At 38.5% G+C, this 26,335-nt stretch overlaps 1 protein-coding gene across 3 annotated transcripts in view; it reads left to right on the top strand.

Moving 5' to 3' along the window:
- The window catches only part of SNX4 (sorting nexin 4), a 37,009-nt gene extending 10,949 nt beyond the window's left edge, over positions 1-26,060 (top strand). Inside the window, exons 5-15 of one of the 3 annotated variants that reach the window (XR_014491327.1) lie at positions 1,132-1,179; positions 2,495-2,550; positions 4,612-4,684; positions 7,717-7,778; positions 9,863-9,928; positions 11,772-11,861; positions 21,112-21,211; positions 22,702-22,847; positions 23,754-23,868; positions 23,983-24,078; positions 24,194-24,251. Coding sequence is in view for 2 of the 3 variants with exons in the window: in XM_083353680.1 (XP_083209806.1) it covers positions 1,132-1,179; positions 2,495-2,550; positions 4,612-4,684; positions 7,717-7,778; positions 9,863-9,928; positions 11,772-11,861; positions 21,112-21,211; positions 22,702-22,847; positions 23,754-23,868; positions 23,986-24,078; positions 24,194-24,241 (897 nt within the window). In the remaining variant the exon portion in view is untranslated. Of the gene's footprint in view, positions 1-1,131; positions 1,180-2,494; positions 2,551-4,611; positions 4,685-7,716; positions 7,779-9,862; positions 9,929-11,771; positions 11,862-21,111; positions 21,212-22,701; positions 22,848-23,753; positions 23,869-23,982; positions 24,079-24,193 lie in introns of all 3 variants that reach the window. The other 2 variants (XM_083353680.1, XM_083353681.1) reach the window with 2 other exon arrangements.
- The last annotated feature ends 275 nt before the right edge of the window (positions 26,061-26,335 follow it).

Below are 26,335 nucleotides of genomic sequence, written 5' to 3'. Positions count from 1 at the left end.
AAGCACATTATGAATTTGGTTAATTGTATATTATGCATAATTCTTATTTAGAATATGATTATTATAACTATAATCCTGTATTTAGCTCTGGGAAGTGGGGGGGGAAGTGGGCGGGATTGGGATGGGGGGGGATTTGGGGATATATTGTAAAATCTTGTTTTTGTAAAACTCTTTAATAAAAAAAAGAGATCTGGTGTAGTCAGTAGCCTAATTAGTGTTGTTTCATAAAAGAATATTAAACAAGTTAACAATGTTAATTTTATGTTAAGAGAAGAAATATCTTAGAGTAGAAAAGTGTGTTCTTCTAAAACTGTAATCCTGTAAGCAAATAAACCCCTGCACTATTTATTGTATATACACAATACTACTTTTACAATCTTCCCTCTCCCAGACATCAGCTATTAACTGATCTTGAAGTGATTTAGTTATATAAAACATTTTGTATCAATTTATAAATTTGAGCATTGTATGGAAAAAATGTGATTTTCTGTCTTCTCAGACAACACTAGAATTTGACAATTATCCATTTAAATTAACGATACAAATATGGCATTTGCTGGTATGGGATGTGATGATGCGACTGATGTAGGCGGATTCTAAAAGGCATATTTTAATCTATAGGCTGATGTGGTTATCATTATTGTTAGGATTGTCAGATTAGTTTTCATTCTATGAGAATGGTTTAACTCTTGTTTATATTGTCTTGGACCAATGCATTATGTCTCACACAAGGAAGGGCAGTGCTATAACAATCAGTGCATCATTAATAAAGCCTTGAAGTAATAATGAATATAATTTGAAGGAGCCTTGGTGGAGCAGTGAGCTAATGCCTCCTTAAGTAACACCAGCTGCCTGCAATTAGTGCAGGTTCGCATCCCACCAGGCTCAAGGTTGACTCAGCCTTCCATCCTTCCGAGGGAGGTAAAACGAGGACCCAGATTGTTGGGGGCAATTAAGCTGACTTTGTAATAATGCCGCTTGGGGTGTGTGTGAAAAAGCCCTAATAAGCAGGCATATACATAGAATGAAGGCTACTGCTAAGTTTGTAAGCCGCCCTGAGTCTTCGGAGAAGGGCGGGATATACGGTAAATGGAATTAAAATAAATAAATAAAATAAATTTCTATTTCTAGGAAACTGGCTGGAAGGAAATGGTAAATGAAACAGGGTTTCAACTGAAGGTAATTACTTTATAATATGCTATAATTATATATCCAAAATGATGTAATCATGTGTCAGGGTTTTATATTGTGTGCTAAAATTCAGTCAGTTCCATTCAAAATACTTTTTTTTAATTAACTTTCATTTAGAAAATAAATGTTCTATATCCTTCTAATTATCTTCTGAAATATGTGTATATACATGGGTTAAATTGCTACTTAGAAGAGAGCATTTGCACAAAAATGCTAACACTGCATACCTTACCATCTTCATAACCATAAATCACACTTAGAAAGGAGGCATTTGCTATGATTGTGCAAGAAGCAGGGAAAGGAATATACAACTCTGTCCTAAGTCCCAAGTAACACATTAATCGTGCATTTTTAAGATATGCTTAATGCTACCACAAATATTTTGAAAGATGCCTACCATTATGTTGAAATATTCCAACATTATTGTTCTACTCTGAATTGGAATTTTATATTCCAGCTGCTGTTTCCTGCTTTTGTAGTTTAAAATATCTTTTTTGTTGGAAACCCAAATAGACTTCTAATATAATTGCTTCTTGGAACATCTAAAACGCTGACTTTGAAATTACTTGCTATATAGTGAAAATACATTATATAAATGTTTTATGAAAATACATTATATAAATGTTTTATAATGAGAGAATTAAGGTGCTACATTGTAGTATAGTATGATGACAATTGGAATGTTTGTGCAGCTTACAAGCAACATAATTATTGGTCTGCTTTAGCCCCTCAATGTTTCATTTAGTGCATGAATCATGTGCCGTTTTTTCCTATCTGCAGGGTATAGGTTCTTTTATCATACATAATTTTATTAAGAATTTTGGTTATATTAGTAAAATAGAATACATACTAAATTTAAAGACAGTATTGTAGAAAGGAGTAAACATTGCAAGAAAAAAGTAAAGAAGAAAAATGAAGTGACTAGCAACCTTTATTATAACAAGATTTAGTGATTTCACCCTATCTAAGGTTATAAATAATTTTATCTCACAATTTTTTCCTACTGGATTTACAAAAGATACTGGTTAAAATCTTGAAAAACTTGGGGAAAAGAAGAAATGAAGAGAAATATAATCCTGTGACAATATTTGAACAAACTAAAGATTAAGACCATTAGAAGTAAAAGGAAAAAATATAAAGTTGATTAATTTGATCTGGATTAAAATCTTCTAGCTTCCGTTTATGGGTTTTGTGCTACAAGTTAGTTTTGTAAAATGTTACACTTCTGCAAGAATTACCACAATCACTTTAGGTTATAATTTTGTTTTTGTTTTTAATTTTTGTACATATGTTTCTCCAACAGGCAGATTCTAGGTTAAAAGCTCTTAATGCAACATTCAGAGTGAAAAATCCAGATAAGTAAGTGTGGTGGGGCTTAAAAGCAATTATGCTTATACTTATGTAACAATGGAATCCTGATTAAATTCAACGGAATTTGTTTCTGAATGAAATCATAGAATAGTATTACTGTTTAAAGCAGTGGCCCTCAAACTTTTGCGCGTCAGGGACCAGTTCTGTGGAGAGAGGTTTTTCCACAGACTGGAGGGGGCATGGTTTTGTGTGCTGCCTGCATCCCGCTGATGGGGCTTCACTTGTTTGGGCGGACTGGTTGCTGGCATGTCGCAGACTGGTGCCGATCCATGGACCAGGCGTTAGGGACCCTTGGTTTAAAGGACTGCAATATATTTTAGGAGCTCCCTGTTTTAGTTTAACTTAGCATTCAGTGGATATCATAGCCAGTTAGGTATAAGATTATTAAAAAAAAAATCCCTTGTCACCCTTCTATAAAGTTTGTTGCTGAAAGGAGTAATCAAATTGTCCTGTTTTCTGTGAGTCAAAAGAGTGGATATGCTGGGTACTAAAAGATTTTGAACATTATTTTAGAACAGTAAGAACAGTATCATTCAGTTACATATAAGCGAAATGTTGGTCTGCACTCTCCCGGTGCAGTGCAGTGTCCATAGGAGCCACTCATCCATTTGTTTTCACCTGGGTCTTCAAGTGGTTCATATCCAAATTTTCTCCAAATTAAATTGGCAAAATATTGCTGGCAGAATTTGGCTTCCAATCCCCTTCTATCTTGGTAACCATCTGCTGAGCCTACTCCAAATGATGGGGGTTTTTTTAGTCTCTGATGTCCAGGATAGGATGTAGTATTCCATATGGGGTCTAAGCAAGGAAGAATAGAGGTGGACAATTAGTCCCTTCAATGTGGAACAAGTATCAGCTTGGCAGAACTAGATGAATAGATACTCTAGTTGTTGAACTTTATAAGCGGTGTGGTGGCCTAGTAGTGAAGATGCTTACCTGTCACTTAGAAGACGAAGAGTTCAATCCTAGGTAGTGGCACATGTTTCTCTTCTAGGATGCAAAGAAAAAATATCTGCTGTGCCCCAACTCTACCCTGAATTAAGGAATTACAGGGTCATAAAAAGGGAGTTTTAGTAGCTGAACTTTCCCATTGTAACTATTGTGTACCTGTTTGAAAGTTTAATCATCTGATAGAAGAACACTGATCCACACGTTCCTCCTACCTAAGTGGTCTATAATAAACTCCCATGGTAATATCACTTTTGATTTATCTGTGAAACAATCTCAGAAAGATTTCTGTGTCGTGATTCATGACTTTCTGCTCAAGCATGTCCCTCCTGATTGAGTAGCATAGTACCTCTTTCCTTTCTCTGGAGTCCATTCATTTGAAGAAGCTGTTGTAGCCTTCCAGGACTATATTCTAACACTTACATTTGCTTGTACTTATTTTGCTGAAGTGCAGATGCACTTTGAAAGCAACTTAAAACATATTAACTTGCTCAAACTAACTTTCTGTTATATTGATTAGAAAGGACACTGTGTCTGATCAAACTCCATTTCTTATATCACTTTGGAACAGCACTCAACTTTGGAAAAATATATTCAGAATCATTTGATGCTGAAATTGCCTGAGGTACTTGTCTCATTAAAATATAACGAAGCCTGATTTGAAATACCACCCAAAGCATGTAATAAACATTATCCCTTGTTTCTAGAATATATTCTGGAGAGAGAATTATGATTTTTTTCCCCCTCTTCATAGCCACAGGTTTTCTGTGAACATTGATAACTGGACCACTCAAACAAGTACACATCCCTCTTAAGTATGTGCATAGTCTATTTTGTATGAGCAGTTGTGTTGTGTTTCCTAAACTCTTAATTTTCAACAGATATTTTTTTGTTCATTTTGTTCATTGGGGAATAAGATGTATGGGTCAAGATTTACATTATTTTTGTTGTATCTACCCATTTTCCTATATCTTCTAAGGGGTTGAGTGGAGTTTGTCTCTGAGATGTCAGACTTTTATTCAGAACTTTTGTCTTGGCATGGAGAGAACAAGTTTGTGTTCCCCATTGTTAATAATGTATTCCACCATGTTGTATTTTTAGGAGATTTACAGAACTTAAGCACTATAGTGATGAGCTGCAGTCTGTCATATCGCATCTTCTAAGAGTCAGAGCTGTAAGTGTTTTCATCTTTGGCTTCTGATGAAAATAATGTAAGTCAGCATGTCTTAATGTGCAAAACATGGGATCATTTGTTTCTTTGTATGAAACTGATTAAATCAAATAAGCCCTCGCTCTACATACAAGAAATTATGTGGATAATTTGAAATGATAGGGACATATGTAGTGAGGTAATCAATATGAGACATACCTTTCTGGGGGAGCTGTGAAAAAAGTTGTATTTGGACTCTGTGTTTAAGCTCTTCAACTAGCAGTGTATGTTTAGGAACTGGAATTAATTGCTTCTGTGCCTTAAGGCTATTTCTGGGTTTAATGGTAACACTTGGTATCATGAATCTAAACATTAAAATATACATTTTTAATCTGTTTTCTCTGTATGTTACCTATCATTGACTTCAAGTTAATAATATACATTTTATATATAGAGAGATTAGGCTATGAGATATGGGGTTATGGGTATATTAAAAAAAACAAGTCATTTTATAAATGTTTTGATGCTTAAGTTAGTGTCCATGATATATTCTGTATATACGGTGAGGGGAAAATTATTTGATCCCCTGCTGATTTTGTACGTTTGCCCACTGACAAAGAAATGATCAGTCTATAATTTTAATGGTAGGTTTATTTTAACAGTGAGACACAGGATAACAACAACAAATCCAGAAAAAACGCATTTCAAAAAAGTTATAAATTGATTTCCATTTTAATGAGTGAAATAAGTATTTGACCCCTTCGCAAAATATTTATTTATTTATTATTTGGATTTATATAGCGCCCCTCTCCCAAGGGACTCGGGGCAGTGTACAGGGCAATTAAACACTATAAACAACACATAATATACAAAAATTAAAATGAAATTAAACCAATAGCCCTAAACAATAAAACACATTCTAAAATTTAAAATTTTTAAAATTTAAGATCTAAAATCCCAGTCCCTCAGTCCAGGCCGGCAAGTTCAAATAGCCAAGTCTTCAGGTCGCGGCGGAAGGAGCGAAATATGACTTAGTACTTGATGGCAAAACCCTTGTTGGCAATCACAGAGGTCAGATGTTTCTTATAGTTGTCCACCAGGCTGGCACACATCTCAGGAGCGATTATGTCCTAATCCTTTTTGCAGATCCTCTCCAGGTCATTAAGGTTTCGAGGCTGATGTTTGGCAGCTTGAACCTTCAGCTCCCTCCACAGATTTTCTATGTGATTTAAGATCTGGAGACTGACTAGGCCACTCGAGGACTTTAGTGTGCTTCTTGAGCCACTACTTTGTTGCCTTGGCCATATGTTTCGGGTCATTGTCATGCTGGAATACCCATCCATGACCCATTTTCAGTGCCCTGGATGAGGGAAGGAGGTGCTTACCCAAGATTTGATGGTACATGGCCCTGTCCATCATCCCTTTGATGCAGTGAAGTTGTCCTTTCCCTTAAGCAAAAAAACCACCCCCAAAACATAATGTTTCCACTTCCATGTTTGACAATGGGAATTGTGTTCTTAGGGTCATAGGCAGCATTCCTTCTCCTCCAAATACAGCGAGTTGAGTTGATGCCAAAGAGCTCGATTTTGGTCTCATCTGACCACAATACTTTCACCCAGTTCTTCTCTGAATCATTCAGATGTTCATTGGTGAACTTCAGATGTGCCTATACATGTGTTTACTTGAGTAGGGGGACCTTGCAGGCACTGCAGGATTTTAGTCCTTCACGGCGTAGTGTGTTACCAATTGTTTTCTTGGTGACTATGGTCCCAGCTGCCTTGAGATCATTGACAAGATCCTTCTGTGTAGTTCTGGGCTGATTCCTCACAGTTCTCATGATCATTAAAACTCCACAAGATGAGATCTTGCATGGAGCCTCAGACCGAGGGAGATTGACAATTATTATGTGTTTCTTCCATTTGCGAATGTTCGCACCAATGTTGTCACCTTCTCACCAAGCTGCTTGGTGATAGTCTTGTAGCCCATTCCAGCCTTGTGTAGGTCTAGAATCTTGACCCTGATATCCTTGGACAGCTCTTTGGTCTTGGCCATTGTGGAGAGTTTGGAGTCTGATTGATTGCTTCTGTGGACAGGTGTCTTTTATACAGGTAACAAGCTGAGATTAGGAGCACTCCCTTTAAGACAGGGGTGTCAAACTGCCAGCCCATGGGCTGGACGCATCACAACAAAACCGCGCCCACCCCATTGCCGGCAATGGGGAAAAAGCTTCGATACGTTGCACAATGTCACGAGTTTGACATGTCTGCATTAAGAGATGCTCCTAATCTCAGCTCGTTACCTATATAAAAGACACCTGGGAGCCAGAAATCTTGCTGATTGATAGGGGATCAAATACTTATTTCACTCATTAAAATGGAAATCAATTTATAACTTTTTTGAAATGCGTTTTTTCTGGATTTTTTGTTGTTATTCTGTGTCTCACTGTTAAAATAAACCTACCATTAAAATTATAGACTGATCATTTCTTTGTCAGTAGGCAAACGTACAAAACCAGCAGGGGATCAAATAATTTTTCCCCTCACTGTATATTCTGATGAACCAAAACGGGAAATGGAGAATGGTGGTGGGTTCAGTGTGCTTGAGTAGTGCTTAAAGGGGTAAAAAGACTAGGATGTCTCCTTCCATTCCTTGTCATTTTATTTATTACTTGTACAAATCCATTTATCCTTGTATAAATTCAAATTATATCTTGCACAAATTAATATTCTTAAATTGTTCTGGGCAGCTTATTCTCTTTGCCCAAATGAAATTATACAGGTGGCAATATAAAAGTTTTAAACAGTATATTTAAACTGTTTAGTGTTTTCTGCTCAACACTAATAAGGAGTCTGATTCCAATAACAATTTGTTCCACAATAAAGAATTCACTTTGGAAAAAGCAAAAATTAGCATCAGTGTATACACAGTCGTTTTTGTTTTCTCCCAATAGTAAGCTAACTCTAAAGAGATAATTTCAAAAATCTTGAATGTTTTTTAAAATGTTTTTCTGCCAAGGGAGAAATATGTTTACCTAAATACAGTTTCTACTTTTTTAGAGAGTGGCAGATCGTTTATATGGTGTATATAAAGTCCACGGGAATTACGGGAGAGTGTTCAGGTAAGACATGAGAACACACTTTATTTGTAAAATCATCCCTTTATATTTTGAAGACTGACACCCAACTTTTTAATGTTATGTGAGCATTTGAAATGATTGAAGCAATAAAAAGCCAAAATTTGAAAGCCACAGATAGATGAGCCATTAAGAAGATATGAAATGGTGTTGGAGTAGTTAGGAACAGGTAACAAAATATTATTCCTTGCCACATCCCTAGTGTTTTCTAACTACAGCATGGACCATAATTGTGAATCAGAAATGAGAACGTCAAGCGTTGGAAAAGTTGTACTTTCACAGACTGATGGAATTGGGCCAGTTGGCTTCTGTCTTGCCTGGTTTCCCTAGAGAAGAAGCCTCAGCCTCTTGGTGGTTTTTCGTGGCGTGGCCATGGGCAGAGATCAGATGGCTAGTAAGCGTAGGCCAAAGTCGGTTTCCTGGGTTAGAGATCTCTATATCCTGGGCTGTATACCAAAGATAACCATTTTGTGTAGGCTCCTTTGGCTTAATTGGAACGTGAATAGTCTCCCTCCCTCCCTCCCTCCCTCTCTCCTCCTCATCTCTTTATGCCTGCTATTTTCATTTAAAACAAAAATGTAACTTAAATTGGGGTTTGTTTTTCTGCCAGTAGAAATTGCTGAAAAGCAGTATTTGAGACTGTTTGCTGTGCTGGCAGTTTGTTAGTGAGAGTATGAAATGCAGTTACTCACGGAAGGGGGAAACAAAGTTGAGAATTTCGTATTTGTCTGCCTGTAAAGAGCCCCAGCCCACCTGCCTCTGTGTATTTGAGATTACCTGCTCTTCTTAATCATGTAAAGCAGGGGTGTCAAATTCGCAATTTTACGTGACGTGTTGCGACGTATCGCGACTTTTTTTTTCCATTGCTGGCAATGGGGTGGGCACGGTTTCGCCATGTTGCATCCAGCCTGTGGGCCGGCAGTTTGACACCCCTGATGTAAAGGGAAAGGAAAGGAGGGGAAAAAACAAAAAAAAAAAAAAGAAAAAAACTGTCAAGAACAATGGGCACTTATTTTTGAAACAATGACCAGCATTGGTAACATCATTATTAATGTTTAAACTTCTATTGAGATTTTTACTTACTTTTAGATATTAACCCAGTTCTATATGTTTAGTTAAATATTTTTTATTATTCTTGCAAATCCTTTATTTGCTGATATTTTGTTCTTTATCCACTGTATCTTTTCCCACCTTTTTCCTGTTATATAGCTAATCTATTTTCTAAATGCTTTAATCCATGAATTATTATTTTTTTTAAAAAAAAGTTTCACTGCTCTTCTTGCCTCCAGCCACCTTGTAAAGAAGCAAGAAGAATCTGTTAAGTCCACCAATGTTTGTCTTGTTCAAAATCTGTCTGAGTCAGAATAAAGCTACCTGTATTAGATCATTTTAAAACATTTATTAACTTGAATCTATGACAGGCTGTACGTAAAGCTATTTTATTGTATCCTGCATTTTTGCATATGAAGTGATTTGCTCTCTTCTCTGCCAGAAAGCGGGGTGGGGGTGGGGGGTGATGTAGCAGAATGTTATTTCTGGACATAAACTATTTAATATCTAAAAAGAACAAATGGCACCAATATAATTGTGCAGATGTTGTTGGTTTTAGTTGTGTCTTTAGGTGTGTATGGCTTAAATGCCAAGATAGTATGCATAATTCTTCAGTGTGATGGCAATTTGACACTCTTTCTGGGTGGTCTCTTACCATCTGGGTAGAGCGCCTAGTAATTTTCTAGGCCAATAATTGTGGCCTTTCAGATGTTACTGATGTATTACTCACAGCATCCTTTACTATTTACTATCTTAGCTTGCAAGCAGCTTTGATCAGTCAAAAATTCCCTGCCTTGTTGTCCTTGTCTAATGAAATGGAGAAGTACCTATTTCATTTTAGAATTTTAAGTTATTAAATTATTAGATGATATATTGCAAATAAACCCAAAGCAAACTTTTTCTGTTTTAGTGATCTCAAAAGGTATTGGGAAATAAATTTTTATTATTTTACTTAGGTGTTGCCAAAACAGGAAGTAGAATCTGCAGTGCTGTTTCTTATTTAACTCTTTTTCTTTTAGTGAATGGAGCGCAATAGAGAGAGAGATGGGGGATGGGCTTCAGAGTGCTGGTCATCACATGGATGTGTAAGTATTGGCTATATTAGAGTTGATGGAAACCAGATGAGCACATTAAGGGGGGGAGGGGAGAGTAGCAGTGTGGGCTGTGCTGTATTTCATGGGCTCTTAGGTTGGGGCTGTTTTAAAATATGTTGCATTAAGTAGCCCCAAAAGTCCCTGGTGACTAAAAGGGATTTCTTTTATATTATTATTTTGAAACTATAGAAGAGGCTGGTGCTGTTCCAAGGTTTCCTTTTAAGTTTTCATGCCAGAAAGTTGTAGAATAAAACATAATGTAATGCAGACCTGATGTTTTTCATTTACTTGATAGCAGTAGCTTTGTTCTATTATATAGATGCTACTTAACTACAAATTTGTTTCTTAAATATTCATTTTATTTGATATTTTAATTTGGGGAGATGTAGACTACTATGGCCTTAAAAGGAGCTTTTTTTCCAGAAAAACTCTGAGCGTAACATAGGGTTCACTTGGCAGTTTGCTGCATTTATAGACTATTATTGGCCTATATTGCAAGAGTTTGGTTTTTTTTTTAATGCCCAAGGGCTTGCTTTTCCTGATTGGTCATTGAGGAAGATAATTCCACAGCACTGTTAGGGCTAATTAATTTAATTTTCTTTTAACTTTTGTATGTTGCATTTTATTGCCCTGTACACCGCCCTGAGTCCTTCGGGAGAAGAGCGGTATAGAAATTTAATAAAATAAAAATAAAATAAATACCATTTTCCATTAGGAAATTATGGGGCTTCTGGAATCATCCTACTATTGTTGCATCAAAACAACAATCATGAGGATAGACTTTGTATTATATATTGCTTCAGTCAGGGCTGGGGTGATCTTAGAAGACAATGAAGAAATTATGAAACAAACCACAACTGGCAACAAATTGAGACACTATTTCTAATTGGCAAGATGCAGTCCTCTTCCTGGCCACACCATAATATTATATATATATATATATATATATATATATATATATATATATATATATATATATATATATATATATATATATATATATATATATATTCACAAACACGAAGCCGAACAAAAGCAGCACAACTCACCAGCTCAGGTCTGGAGCTGGCAGCTGAGACCAGCCCATCCACTCAGAACACACCCCCACCCAATCAGAACACACCCACCATTCAAAACACACTCCCACCCAATCAGAACACACTTGGTCCCCTACCCAATCAGAGCACACCTCCACAGAACACACCCCCTCTGGCAGTTTAAAAAAGAGGAACAAACAGCCACATGCTTCTCCCAGAAGAAGGAAGCAGAAGCCTGATGATGACGGATGGGATTCCGTCGAAACGTTGTGCCTACACCTTTAATTCTACCCGGGAAAAACCCGAAAAACCAAGGATCCACATACAGGCACCCGCGAAAACCTCAGAAAACATATATATATATATATATATATATATATATATATATATATATATATATATATATATATATATATATATATATATATATATATATATATATATATATATATATAATATTAGAATATATATTCTAATATTTGATCACTATGTATGCCTAGGTGGCATAAATAAATATGATTTTTTTCTTAAATATTTTCCTCTATTGCAATAAAACTTTTTTTTAAAGCAAGAAATGTTTGCCCACTACAAAATTTATATTTTACTGTAGTAATTATTGGAAAGGTTTTCAAAACTGAGACATTGTATCTTCTGTATCAGTTTTGGTTCTGTCTTTAAAGAAAATGTATGCTTTTACTAAGTCATTTTAATTAGGCCTAATGAAAATATTTTTAAATATTCCTGCAACGTTGATCAAGTTTGGGGAATGCGAGTTGGTTTTCTTTTTTTCCTGCCAGGTATGCAGCTTCTATTGATGATATACTAGAGGAAGAAGAACACTATGCAGATCAGCTGAAAGAATACCTCTTTTATGCAGAAGCTCTTCGGTACGCATGTTAATTAATACATATGCTGTGATTTTTCTGATAAAGCTTGAGTTTTTATACTGAGGCTGATACTGACAGGCTCAAATTATGCTCCTTCTGCTATGTTTTGAACAGATTTGTGCTTTTGGGGGGAGAAAAGGCAATTATTTACAACTGACTGGAATTACTGTAATGGTTTGCAGGTGTTTTGCAAAGTTACTACAGAATTTTTAGAACCTGGGATTTAGTAAATATTTAGCTTTTCTGACAGCTGTGTCGCAAGTGTTTGTCCAAATATCTAAAGTAAGTTGAACTTGTGTGCAGATACCTATGGCAAAGCGGCCTTGAAATCAAGATTATCAGGATATAAGAGGGTCAGGAATTCTTCATCGAATGAACCAGGCAGAGTGGCTATAGGAAAGCAGGGGAAGGAGAATGTAAGATGTTCAGAAGATAAATTAGGCCAACAGAACATTCCAATAGATGGAAGGGAGATTGTTGGAAGACCAAGTATGGGCAGGCTGATATGGTCATGTTGAAGACATGGAGGTAGGACCTGCCTTATTCACAGCTTAAAATAAGTGTACAGTTGCAAGAAAAAGTATGTGAACCCTTTGGGATTACATGGAGTTTTGCATGAATTGGCCATAAAATGCGTTCTAAACGTCATGTAAGTCACAACAATAGAAAAACACAGTCTGCTTAAAATAATACTACACAAACATTAGCTGTTGTCATGTTTTAATTGAACATAACATGGAGACATTCACAGTGCAGGGTGGAAAAAGTATGTGAACTCCTAGCCTAATGACTTCTCCAAGAGCTAATTGGAGCCAGGAGTGAGCCAACCTTGACTCCAATCAGTGTGATGATATTGGATGTGTTGCTGACAGCTGTCCTGCCCTTTAAAAACACACACCTGTTTTGGGTTTACTGGTCTCAAGAAGCACTGTCTGATGTGAACCATGCCTCGCAGAAAAGAGCTCTCAGAAGACCTACGATCAAGAATTGTTGACTTGCATGAAGCTGGAAAGGGTTACAAAAGTATCTCCAAAAGCCTTGATGTTCATGTGTCCACGATAAGACAGACTGTCTACAAATGGAGAAAGTTTAGCACTGTTGCTACTCTCCCTAGGCGTGGTCGTCCTGTAAAAATGACTGCAAGAGCACAGCGCATAATGCTTAATGAGGTAAAGGAATCCTAGAGTGTCAGCTAAAGACCTACAGAAATCTCTGGCACATGCTAACATTTTTGTTGACACATCTACAATAAGGAAAACATTAAACAAGAATCGAGTACATGGGAGGACACCACGGAGGAAGCCATTGCTGTCCAAAAAAAATATTGCAGCATGTTTGAAGTTTGCAAAAGAGCACCTGGATGTTCCACAGCACTACTGGCAAAATATACTGTGGACAGATGAAACCAAAATTGAGTTGTTTGGGAAAAACACACAACACTATGTGTGGAGAAAAAATGGCACAGCACACCAACATCAAAACCTCATCCCCACTGTAAAACATGGCGGAGGGAGCATCATGGTTTGGGGTGCTTTGCTGCCTCAGGGCCTGGACGGATTGTTGTCATTGATGGGAAAATGAATTCCAGAGTTTATCAGGACATTTTGCAGAAAAACGTACGACCATCTGTCCGCCAACTGAAGCTCCGCAGAGAATGGGTGATGCAACAGGACAATGACCCAAAGCATACAAGTAATTCAACAAAACAATGGCTTCAACAGAACAGAATACGCCTTCTGGAGTGGCCCAGTCAGAGTCCTGACCTCAACCCGATTGAAATGCTGTGACATGACCTTAAGAGAGCGATTCACACCAGACATCCCAAGAATATTGCTACACTGAAACAGTTTTGTGAAGAGGAGTGGTCCAAAATTACTCCAGATCGTTGTGCAGGTCTGATCTGCAACTACAGGAAACGTTTGGTTGAGGTTATTGCTGCCAAAGGAGGGTCAACCAGTTATTAAGTCCAAAGGTTCACATACTTTTTCCACCCTGCACTGTGAATGTCTCCATGTTATGTTCAATTAAAACATGACAACAGCTAATGTTTGTGTAGTATTATTTTAAGCAGACTGTGTTTTTCTATTGTTGTGACTTACATGATGTTTAGGGCGCATTTTATGGCCAATTCATGCAAAACTCCACGTAATCCCAAAGGGTTCACATACTTTTTCTTGCAACTGTACAATTGCTTTGGGATTTTGCTTCTTCTGAAACTGGAACAATCGATGATGCCCCAGGTTATATTTCTGCTGAAATATGCCTAGCCAGAAATGACTCCAAAATATACAGGCTGTGAAGATTTGTTTTTGGTTCAAGCTAAAATGCAAACATGGTGTGGAAATTATGTTTTCTTCGTAACCTTGAAATAGGCTTATAGTTTGAGTAAAGGGGAACTTTTGATCCTAATGTTTCTGATTTTTTTGGTCACTTGTGTGCTGAAATATGTTATTTTTGTATACCTACAATGCAGAAAATTCTGTAAATGTGGAAATGCTTGATTTTTTTTTGTGTGCTTAATCTAACATTGGGAGAAAAGCCGCTCTCAAATGAGATGATTAAAATTTGGAATGAAACATATTTAAAATCTTATTTTTAAAAATAATGTAGCTCTTTGTGTTAAAAAGAGGGTCTCCTTTCTTTCTCTGGACATTCATATGATTAAGGACTTCAATTTTCTAGGGTTCTCTATAAAATAAGAAGTTCTCTATTGCAGATGGTTCCCTTTCACATGGATTAGAGCAGTGATTCTTAAAAGTGGATCCCTTTCCACTTTTAAAAATTATGGAGGAACCCCAAAGAGCATTTGTTTGTATGGGTTATTGTTGTGTATGTAAATAGTTAGCAATAAGCCATGGAAGAGATTGCAAACACTGTGCAGCTTTGCAAGGTTTAAAGCGGGAAAATAAGGTGCAATCATTGGACGCCACAACCAAGGAGCGGGAAAACAGACTGTTTGTATTGGTTACAGTTCAAACGCTTTCTCTATAAAAGGGTTGCAACATTTGACATTTGACAGTTGACTTTGTGTATTCAATAAACTCGTTCAGTGTTAACCACTCTGAGTCCTCGTCAATTCGAACCAAACAACTGGCGACGAAGGTGGGATTGACAGAAGACCAGAGATTAGGAAGAATTGTCGTGAAGGCGGCAAAGTCAGAGCGAGTCACAGTCAACTGAGCGGCCGCGGCAGAATAGGAAAAAAAATTCTCCGAATGGCGCAAATCGGGTCACTGAAGGAATTTGACCCTAACTTCCCCGAAGATTGGGAAGAATACATTGGTCAGGTCGAAGGATTCCTGTTAGTGAACGGAATCACCGACGACCGAAAAAAAGCGGCGGCACTTTTGACAATTTGCGGCACACCGGTCTACAGAGTCGCTGTCGGGCTGTGCCAGCCACAACCAGTCTCCAGCGTGCCCTATGCCGACCTCCTTGCAAAACTAAAGGTTCACTTTACTCCCCGAAGGTCCGAACTTTTTTGGCGGCGCATCTTCGAGAAGAGAAATCAGAGACCGGGGGAGTCCATACAGAAATTCGTCGCTGCCGTCAGGGAAGCCGCAGTACGTTGCAAATACGATAATTTAGAAATTAGGATTCGGGACAGAGTCGTGCTGGGCTTACGCGATGAACAATTACAAAATAGAATAATCGCCAAACCTACCGGCGATTTACAGGAAGTGCTCGACGAACTCCTAACGTATGAGTCAACCGGGTATCGCGACCCCCCCCACAGTAGCATGGCAACAGCACCTGAAATTAACCAAGAGGGCTATGTGGACTGCGGGGAGGTGGATCAGCAGTGGGAGGAAGAGATCGCCGAAGTCTCCAGGCGATTTGGAAAGATGACACCCAGAACCGATGTGGCAGCTGTGGCGGCAACCATCCCCGCGCTTCCTGCCGATTCCGCACCGCCAAGTGCAGGGCTTGTGGCAAGACCGGCCACATCCAGGCCATCTGCAGAAACCGCGTCCGGGACTCCCGTCTGAATGAAGTCGATGTGTGGCCAGAGGGTAAGGTAACCCCCAATGCTAGTGGCAAGGAGACCCCTAGATCCCGGGCGAAATTTCCAAACCTAAGGGAGGTGGCCCGAGTCAATCGGAAACGGCAGGGAAGGGGGCACAATTTTCCGGACGGAAAATTAAAAATCACAGTCCTTCTGCAAGGGGTTCCTTGCAGAATGGAAATCGACTCTGGGGCTTCAGTGTCGATAATTTCCACTGAAACCCTGGAGAAAATTGAACAACTAAGCGGAAAAAGAATTCCACTTAGTCCAACAAATATTCAATTAATGGACTTCCAAAAAAGTCCAATAATCGTAAAAGGAAAGACCAGCCTTAGAGTAAACTTTAAGGGGTTTAAGGGGGTCTTAGATTTGGTAGTTACGGAGGGGAATAGGACTAGCTTAATAGGGCTTAATTGGTTTCCTGCCCTGGGAATTTGGATAGGGGGAATAAATTCTGTGATTAGAAATAAGACCCTCGAATCCGTCTGCAAAGAATTTGCAGACGTATTCGATGGATCTCTAGGCAAGTACAAAGGGCCCCCCATTAATTTTAACCTAGACCCCTCAGTAAATCCAATCAGGCTAAAGGCCCGGAGGGTACCTTTTGCCTTAAAAGAAAAAATCGAGGCCGAGCTCGACCGGCTTGTAGGCCTCGGAGTTTTAGAACCTGTCGAGGGCGGTTTGTGGGAGACGCCGATCGTCACACCCCTCAAACCCAATGGGGATGTGAGGATCTGCGCCGACTACAAAGCGACCCTCAACATTGGAATGAAAAAGCATGCTTACCCGGTCCCGACGGTGAAGCAGGTCCTCGCCACAATCCAGGACGCCGCCATCTTCGCCAAGCTCGACTTGGCGCATGCGTACTTACAGTTGACTGTTTCCAAAGAGGCGGCAGAGGCACAGACAATTGTTACCCACAAGGGGGCGTTCCGAGTCCACAGACTGCAATTTGGAATTGCAGCAGCTCCAGGCATCTTTCAAGAAGTGATGGAGAGGACCTTAAAGGGCATACCTGGAGTATGCCCTTACTTTGATGATGTCCTAATAGCTGGAAAAGATGAAGGAATGTTAGTAGAGCGACTGGAACAGGTACTGGGTAGATTTAGAAAGGCTGGATTAAAATTAAAAAAGGAAAAATGTAGCATAGGGGTTAAATCCACTGATTTTTTGGGGTTCAGGATTGACAAAAGCGGAGTCCACCCTACCCCTGAAAAAATTAAAGCAATAAAAGGGGCGCCTGAACCAAGGAACAAGGCTGAGCTACAGGCCTTCCTAGGCTTGGTAAATTTTTATCACACTTTTGTGCCACATAAGGCTGCCATTGCAGAACCACTGCACAGGCTTTTAGATAAGAAGACCCCTTGGCATTGGCAAGACAAGCACAAAACGAGTTTCCAGACCTTAAAAGATATCCTTTCCAGTAGCTCAACTGTAACCCACTTTATAGAAAACAGACCAATCTACCTGGCGTGCGATGCTTCGCCTTATGGCGTTGGGGCAGTAATCAGCCATTTAGACACCCAGGGAATGCAAAGACCCATAGCTTACTACTCCCGCACACTAACCAAGGCAGAGCGGAACTATGCTCAAATTGACCGGGAAGCTTTAGCCATAGTGGCAGGAGTTAAAAAGTTCCACGACTACCTGTATGGCAGGAACTTTACAATACTGACAGACCACAAACCCCTGCTGGGACTGTTTACCACAGATAAACAGACTCCCCAAATTATGTCTCCCAGGATGCTGAGATGGTCCATTTTCCTCTCAGCATATTCATTTTCCCTCCAATACCGACCAGGTAAGGACATGGGTCATGCAGACGCTCTTAGCAGATTGCCCCTTAGCACAACAGAGGAGGACCCTGCCCCAGTGGGACAAGTAATGTCCCTACAAGATATTCCTGATCTGCCCCTAACTGCTAAAGACATAGCTGAGGCAACCAATAAGGACCTCATCTTAAGGAGAGTAATGGCCTGGGTCATGAGCGGGTGGCCCAACGCCAACCCGGACGTAAAATACAGTCCATTTTTCAGAAGGAAAGATGAACTATCAGTTCATATGGGTTGCTTACTTTGGGGAACTCGTGTAGTAATTCCAGAAATCCACAAATCAGCTATTCTATTTGAATTGCATGAGGGACACCCCGGAATAGTAAGGATGAAGGCCCTGGCTAGGAGTCACTTGTGGTGGCCAGGATTGGACCAAGACATTGAGGAATGCGTTGCCAATTGCCATCTGTGCCAACGTTCCAGGCCTGAACAACAACACATCCGCACACATAAATGGGAGCTAGCTAGGAATCCTTGGTCCAGGATTCATATTGACTTCGCTGGACCTTTCCAGGGGTTAACGTTCCTTGTAGTGGTCGACAGCTACTCTAGATGGCTAGAAGTAGTACCGGTCAGTTCAGTAACGGCAGGCAGAACAATACAGGCATTAAGGGGCCTCTTTGCCACTCATGGGTTGCCGGATTTAATAGTGTCTGATAACGGGCCACAATTCACATCTATTGAATTTCAGGATTTCCTCAAGGCCAACTCGATTAAGCATAAGACTTCTGCACCCTTCCACCCCTCCACCAACGGATTGGCCGAAAGGAACGTGAGGACCACGAAGGACGCGCTTAAAAGAATCATTCGAGGTGACTGGCATCAGAGACTAGCTGAGTTCTTGTTGGCTCAACACACAACCCCTTGTTCGGCTACAGGGAAAAGTCCAGCTGAAATGAGGTGGGGAAGGAAAATCTTGACCAAGTTGGACAGACTACACCCTGACCGACTCCAACCAAACATTGAATTAGACATTCCTAACAGAACATTTGAAGTGGGGGACTTGATTTGGGCCAGGAACTACGCCCAAGGGGATAAATGGATTCCTGGGGTGGTAACTGAAATCTTAGGTCCCCTATCATACATCATTGAGGGGGAAGGGAATAGGATCTGTAAAAGACACATAGACCAGCTGAGGAAAAGATCTAGTGGGTGTGTGCCAGCTGAGGGGGACCAAAGCTCAGTAAGGGCAAACAGTACAGATAACATTAGGCCAGAAAGTGGTGTAGTGGTTGGGCAAGATGACATATTTCCTGATGCCCATCAACAACAATTCAGTCCAATTGATTGGGAAATACCCCTGCGAAGTAGGCCAGTGACAACTGAATCCCAAACACAACCTAATACACAAGGCAGTACATCTGAAGCCAGTAACCCTGAGCCCAGGTCTAGTAGTAACCAGCATGGTAACCAGCAGCCAAGCAGTCAACCAGGAAGAAGGGTCCCTAGCAGCCAAAGTAACAGATACCCTTCTAGAATACATAGGCCACCAAAATACCTAATGGATTTTGTAAAGAAATGACACCAACTGGGGGGTAAGGGGTGTTGTGTATGTAAATAGTTAGCAATAAGCCATGGAAGAGATTGCAAACACTGTGCAGCTTTGCAAGGTTTAAAGCGGGAAAATAAGGTGCAATCATTGGACGCCACAACCAAGGAGCGGGAAAACAGACTGTTTGTATTGGTTACAGTTCAAACGCTTTCTCTATAAAAGGGTTGCAACATTTGACATTTGACAGTTGACTTTGTGTATTCAATAAACTCGTTCAGTGTTAACCACTCTGAGTCCTCGTCAATTCGAACCAAACAGTTATATTTATTGATATTTATCACATTAAATATGTAATATCCATATTACGTATGTGGATTGAGAACTACCAGAAGTACAGGCAGGATTTCGAAGAGGCAGAGGAAGTAGAAATCAAATTGCCAACATATGCTGGATCATGGAGAAAGCTAGGGAGTTCCAGAAAAACATCTGCTTCATTGACTATGCTAAAGCCTTTGATTGTGTGGATCACAACAAATTGTGGCAAGTTCTTAAAGAGATGGGAGTACCACACCATCTTATCTGTCTCTTGAGAAACCTATATGCGGGTCAAGAAGCAACAGTGAGAACTGGACATGGAACCACTGATTGGTTCAAAATTGGGAAAGGAGTCCAGCAAGGCTGTATACTGTTACCCTGCCTATTTAACTTATATGCACATCATGAGAAAGGCAGGGCTAGATGAATCAAAAGTTGGAATTAAGATTGCTGGGAGAAATATCAACAACCTAAGATTTGCAGATGATACCACTCTAATGGCAGAAAGTGAAGAGGAACAAAGAGCCTCCTGATGCGGGTAAAGAAGGAGAGTGCAAAAGTTGCCTTGAAACTGAACATTAAGAAAACCAAGATCATGGCATCCGGCCCTCTCAATTCCTGACAAATAGATGGGGAAGAAATGGAGGTACTGACAGATTTTATTTTCCTGGGCTCCAAGATCACCGCAGACGGGGACTGCATCCAAGAAATTAAAAGACACTTGCTCCTGGGGAGGAAAGCTATGGCAAATCTAGACAGCATATGAAAAAGCAGAGACATCATCCTGCCAACAAAAGTGTGTATAGTCAAGGCCGTGGTCTTCCCATTTGCAATGTATGGCTGTGAAAGTTGGACCATAAGAAAGGCTGAGCGCCAGAGAATTGAGGCCTTGAACTATAGTGCTGGAGAAGACTCCTACAAGTCCCTTGGACTGCAAGGCAATCAAACCAGTCAGTCCTAGATGACATCAACCCTGACTGCTCTTGAGAAGGCCAGATCCTGAAGCTGAAACTCAAATACTTTGGCCACCTAATGAGAAGGAAGGACTCACTGGAGAAGAGCCTAATGGTGGGAAAGATTGAGGGCAATAGAAGAAGGGGACAACAGAATGAGGTGGCTGGATAGAGTCACTGAAGCAGTACATGTGAGCTTAAATGGACTCCACAAGGTGGTAGAGCACAGGAAGGCCTGGAGGAACGTTGGCCATGGGGTCGCGATGGGCCGGACACGACTTAGCAACTAATAACAACAACAATCACATTAAAAGTTAAAATGCACCTTCATAGAATATTTCTTTATTGAATCACATAAAATAACAGTATTAAATCCATTAGATATTAACATAAAATGTTTTTCATAAACTATTTTTAACAAAGTAACAAGAAAGTTGATATTGTTTTAAATGTTTACAAATATCTTCAATATTTGACAAATTTTGATTTTGTGGACCCCTGAGCGGGTCTTGGGAGACCCCCTGTAATCTGTGAATCACACTTTAAGTGCTAGACTGGGACTAAAAAAATCATTCTTACTGCTTCTGAATGTACATAGATTTGGATTAATGAGTAGAATGTTTCATTTATAATTTTTATTAACTATTTTCAGGACAGTTTGCAGGAAGCATGAACTGCTGCAGTATGAGTTTGAAATGGCTGCTCAGGATCTCCTATCAAAGAAACAGCAGTGTGAAGAATTGGCAACAGGTGTAAGTTTGGCTCTGTCTATCCATCCCTTCATTTACCCACTTTATTTTCTAAAGTCTAAAATTAGAATCATATTCTTAAGAAACATGGCATTAATATATAGCTTGGTCATAAGAGGTTCATGAAGTTCTCTTTCTCTGTGTGTATGTATGTATATGTGTTTTATGAGTCTCCTGTCAGCAAAGCAATTATATGAAGTATGTGCATGTTGCACACTTCTATAATGCATTTCAGTGATTAATGCTATTCATCAATAGAAGTCTATTTCTTGACTACTGTAAGAGTGTTTCATATGCTGTTGAATAAGCTGCAGGATTTTTGTAATCTTGCAACAGGGAGGAATCTTTTCAGATATTTTAAGAAAGTATAGAACAGTCTTGTATGTTCAAGAACTTGGAAGACACTCAATGAATTTTGATAAAAAATGTGCTGTATAGTTCATGTGATACAGCTCTTCTTAATAACTTATTATACATGCGTTCAGCTGTACAATAATATGATATATACCATCATGTAATAGGTACCAAGTTTGGTAAACAAGTGCAGAAAGGCAAGGTAGACTTTACATGCTGATGAGAATGGTCTTTTGAATAGGGCAGAAGGGAAGGAAGATATCTGGCTAGAAATTTATCAACATTTTTGATGGTTGAAAAGGACAGAACTAAAAAAAAATTAATTCCACCACTAAGTATTGGCAACAAAAGTAAATTCTATATATGTCATAGTTCAAAATTAAATTGTATATACAGTGTGACAATCTTTATTCTATAATAACACTTTATAATAATAATTACTGTTGCTTTGGAAGAATCTGATGCTGTTCTAAAAGAGATTCAGTGTTTCATTGATTCAGCTTAAAATATTCTATAAACAATTCTGCTGAGCATATTCTGTGCCACCCCTGCCTTTTTCTTGGTCTCTCCCTGGTTTTTGACTTCAGTACTCTTCGCTGCAGCTAGAATATGTCATGGTGAACTGAGCAATCCAAATATGGAATAAGGATATGGAACGTAAGGTGCAGCATGTTCTCGATTGATCTGTTTATGGTTTGGAAGATAAACTGACTTGTGCTTTAAATGACGAATACAAAATAGGAACTTAAATGCTTTGTTTTCAATTCAGTAATCTGGACTGGGCAAATCTTGCTTCCTTTTGGACTGGTTATGAAGCTGATCCGGATGTGATATTGTCATCCCATTAATTGGTAGAGTTGATTTGGTGATATGGCTGGCTAGATGGAGGTCCTCTCCCTTTCTCATTGCTCCTTGGGTGTCCTTCCTGAAGCTGTACACTCACTGGAAGAGGAAGAGGGAGACTATTGTACTGCAGAAAGAAATTTTATCTGGGATAAAAATAAAGCCTTTTATTTTTAGTAAATATTTTAAACCGACGGCCCATATAAACATTTTCCATGCAAAAATTTGGATGCCTTGTTTTTCTAGAAGGTAGTCAAGTACTTCTTAAAACAGCCTGATTATTATACTTCTTTCAGACGGTAAGAACTTTCTCCTTGAAAGGAATGACCAGCAAACTTTTTGGCCAGGAGACACCTGAACAAAGAGAAGTAAAAATAAAGATTCTAGAAGAACAGATACAAGATGGAGAAGAACAGCTTAAAGCAAAGAACTTAGAGAGCCGGTAACCATTGCTTCTGCCACTGCGTATATACCGCAAGTGATTATTTTATGGGTGTCCTTGTATGTGTTCCAGGTGCTCATGAATACCCCATTATTGGCAAAAACAACTCTGTACAAACCATTTTGTACATCCTGTAATGCAAACTATGAAGGTTGAGGCTATTGGACTATTTCCATGGTTAGCAAGTTTTATACCTTGGTTATAGTGAAGTTTTAGTTCTGTTAAACTTGAGGCATGTTGAACAATAAGTCCCTGGAGACGTATTGCTCAATTCTTTGAAATTAGGACATTGCTGGTTAAATGAAACATTTTGTTCTGTCACATTTACTTTTCTTACTGTTGCCCCTTCCCACTTATATAATAATTATGATTAAATCTAAAGTTATATTAGTTCAGTATTATTATTGTATATATTTATATGTACCTTTTATTAATTTAGTGGATTTGTTTTTTTTAAAAGTTTAAGTGCATTCATTCCAAGTCATAGAAGTACTAAACATTTCTTGGAGAGATTAAGATTTCAAGCAATAATTTGCCAAGAATACTCCTACAAACTAATGAAACAACTCCAGCTATAAGAAAAGCATGTGTTACGATTTTGTTTTGTTTTAAATGTATTTATATAGCTCCAAATGTTCAAGTCAATGTGTTATATTGATTGCAAAACTGAAATGAAATGGAGATGCTAAAATGGAAATAAAATGGCTAAGGAAATGGAGATCTTGAGCAGATGGTAATGTTGCTGAAATGGATATATAAGAAATTGTAATTAATAGACAAGAAAATAGCAAGCATTTGGAGAATCACTGTCTTGTTCAAATATATGAATAAACTCATGTCATCAGCCTGTTTACCTGGGGATGGTCTTATGCTAAGGTGTTCCTTGCTTGCTCTAATTTATTTCAGAGACTTCATGAAAAGTGCTTGGGCTGATATTGAACGCTTCAAGGAGCAAAAGAACCATGATTTAAAGGAGGCGCTGATCAGCTATGCTGTGATGCAGATCAGTATGTGCAAAAAGGTAAGTCTGTCAGAGAAGGATTTTCAAAAAAAGAACCAGAATATGAAATATTGAAATATGAGGTTTTATCCTAAATTAATGAAAACCTCAAGAGAGCCCTTGTATTTTTTATAGTAGGCTTCTGACATCTGTTTGTCATTCCTTGAGGATGGAGAACATTCTGTTCATGTTGAGTGCAAGAATGCTTCCATCATGACAGAAAAAAAATTGGTAATTTTAATAGAAATTAATACATTGATATGTTGCTGGAAGTTAATCACTTGTTTACTTGAATGCTTAATTCAAATACGGATATTTCTTTTTCTGTCGTGTTTTGTTATTCCAGGGAATTCAGGTGTGGACAAATGCAAAAGAATGTTTCAGCAAGATGTGACCCAGGAAACACTGTCCTTCTTGGCAAAATGCTGGAGAACCGAAGCACAAATGCATGAATATGGATGCTAAGTTGCCTCGTTCACTATATCATGGAATTGGTGTGTTGATGAAAATAGGGCACAAAGAAACGGTCTCTGTTTCTTGATGGCCACCTTGTGGCTTGTTTTGCATGCAGTAGCAAACTGAACTTTGTAATTCTGTTTTGAGGTAAGGCTATAGGAATGATCCAGGCTGGCTCCATTGATCACATTAATCAAACTATTCACCGTACCACAAGTTTGTACACTATGTAAATCATTTCCAAATGCCCCTTCTTTAAAAGTTACAGTACAGTAAGCACTGTAACCTACACTGTAAACATGTGCTGATGAAGATTATTTCTTTCTTTGTTTTATAGATATAGTGGTACAAAAGTAAATTTTCCCCCCAAGTAATATTCCACAATATCATATGTCGCACATCTCAGATTCTACCCCATCTCACAAAACTCCCTAAACTTTGTAACTAAAGGTTTTGGATATTCATTTGTTATATATGAGGGATGTTTCTGAGGTCACAATTTAAAGCCAATAGGAATTCCTTATAGATGTTTTCCGTTTGCCAGCTCAAAACCTCATACAGCTACTATCATTGATCTCAATAAACTTATTTAATATAAACTTTACATTTATTCGGTATCCCTGAGCTTAAAGCATTTGATTCTTGGTTGGTTTTTAATAGGAAAACATCCCCTTTTTGAATATTTGAGAACACCAATATGAAATCAAATAGGCTTTATTTGCAATATGAACACGAATTGCTTATACATGTCTTTGCCTTGATTTTGTATAATGTACATTTATCTAGGTTTCTTTGAAAAGGAGGCGTAATGAGTGCATTGTCACCTTTACAATGTGTTCAAAAAAATCTTTTTTGCTAGCTTTATATTTCTTATTCCCAGCTGTCAGAAAGTGCTAATGCTCCTTGGCTGCTTTTTTCATAACGATATTTAAGCGATTAATATGGAATGAAACCATACTTAACTGTGAATCTTCATTGAAAAATCATGGTACTCATTTTGTCAAGCATGATTTAATTAGTTTACAGTACACATACTAGAAAGTACTTAATCTGTTTATTTCCTCAAATCAGACCTACTTTACTATTTACTAAGAAATAATACTTGCAGATAACTTTTTTGGCTTATCATGTAACCTATGAACTTTTAAAATGATTAATTGTAATTACATATTTATTTCAAAAGAAAATCTAGTATATTAAGGTAAATCAGCACATTGTTCCATTTCAGAGAAGTGTAAAATATAGTTCCCCCAACTGATAAAACTTCTACATTCCAAAAACAATAAGCAGCTACAAACATAGACTTTTATAGTAGACTTTTAGAGTAGTTGTGCCTTAATTTAATATCAGTAGGCACTCGGAGTCAATATTTTCCATGCACTTGATCTTCCTAGTGCCTTCCTTCTCTTACCCTTCTTTCATAAGCTGTGTAAAATAAATGTATTAGTATGTCTTTTGCTAACTGTATTGAGAAGGGATCAAAAGGTTTGTGCCAAATATATTTAATAAAACTACCCTTTATTATGTTTTGTTTTCCACATTGATTTGGATTCTCTTTAATTTTTTACTTTTTTTGTTAATATGCTTTATAAAAAGCATATTATTGATTTGTAATTACTCATTTTCTGTTATTTCAAAATCTAGTATTTTTCTTTAGGAAGATTTTCAAGTATTTGTTTCTGTTCAGTGAGGGTTCATATTTCTTCAGATTTCAAGAAGAGGGTTCTGATTGACATTTGCAGTGATTAAAAAATGTTTAAAATCTCTGCTTACTGAAGCACAGTAGAACGTTCTTGAAAGATTTTACCACTATCTGAGGCTTCTCTCCAACTGATTTCTTCTAGTACACTATGCCAGACATATGACGTCGCGCAACGTATTGGGACGGTTTTGCCATTGCCAGCAATGGGGTGGGCGCGGTTTCCGAATGACGCATCTGGCCCGCGGGCCGGCAGTTTGACACCCCTGCACTATGCAGTTTGAGGATACGATTATAGCAAGCAAGCTTTCCAATTTCTCTTGCAGAACGATG

The sequence above is a fragment of the Vipera ursinii genome, assembly GCF_947247035.1.
Source record: "Vipera ursinii genome assembly, chromosome: 1".
NCBI classification, from domain to species: domain Eukaryota; kingdom Metazoa; phylum Chordata; class Lepidosauria; order Squamata; family Viperidae; genus Vipera; species Vipera ursinii.
The sequence above is the reverse complement of the archived record's forward strand: the minus strand, read 5'-3'. Positions and strand labels throughout refer to the sequence as shown.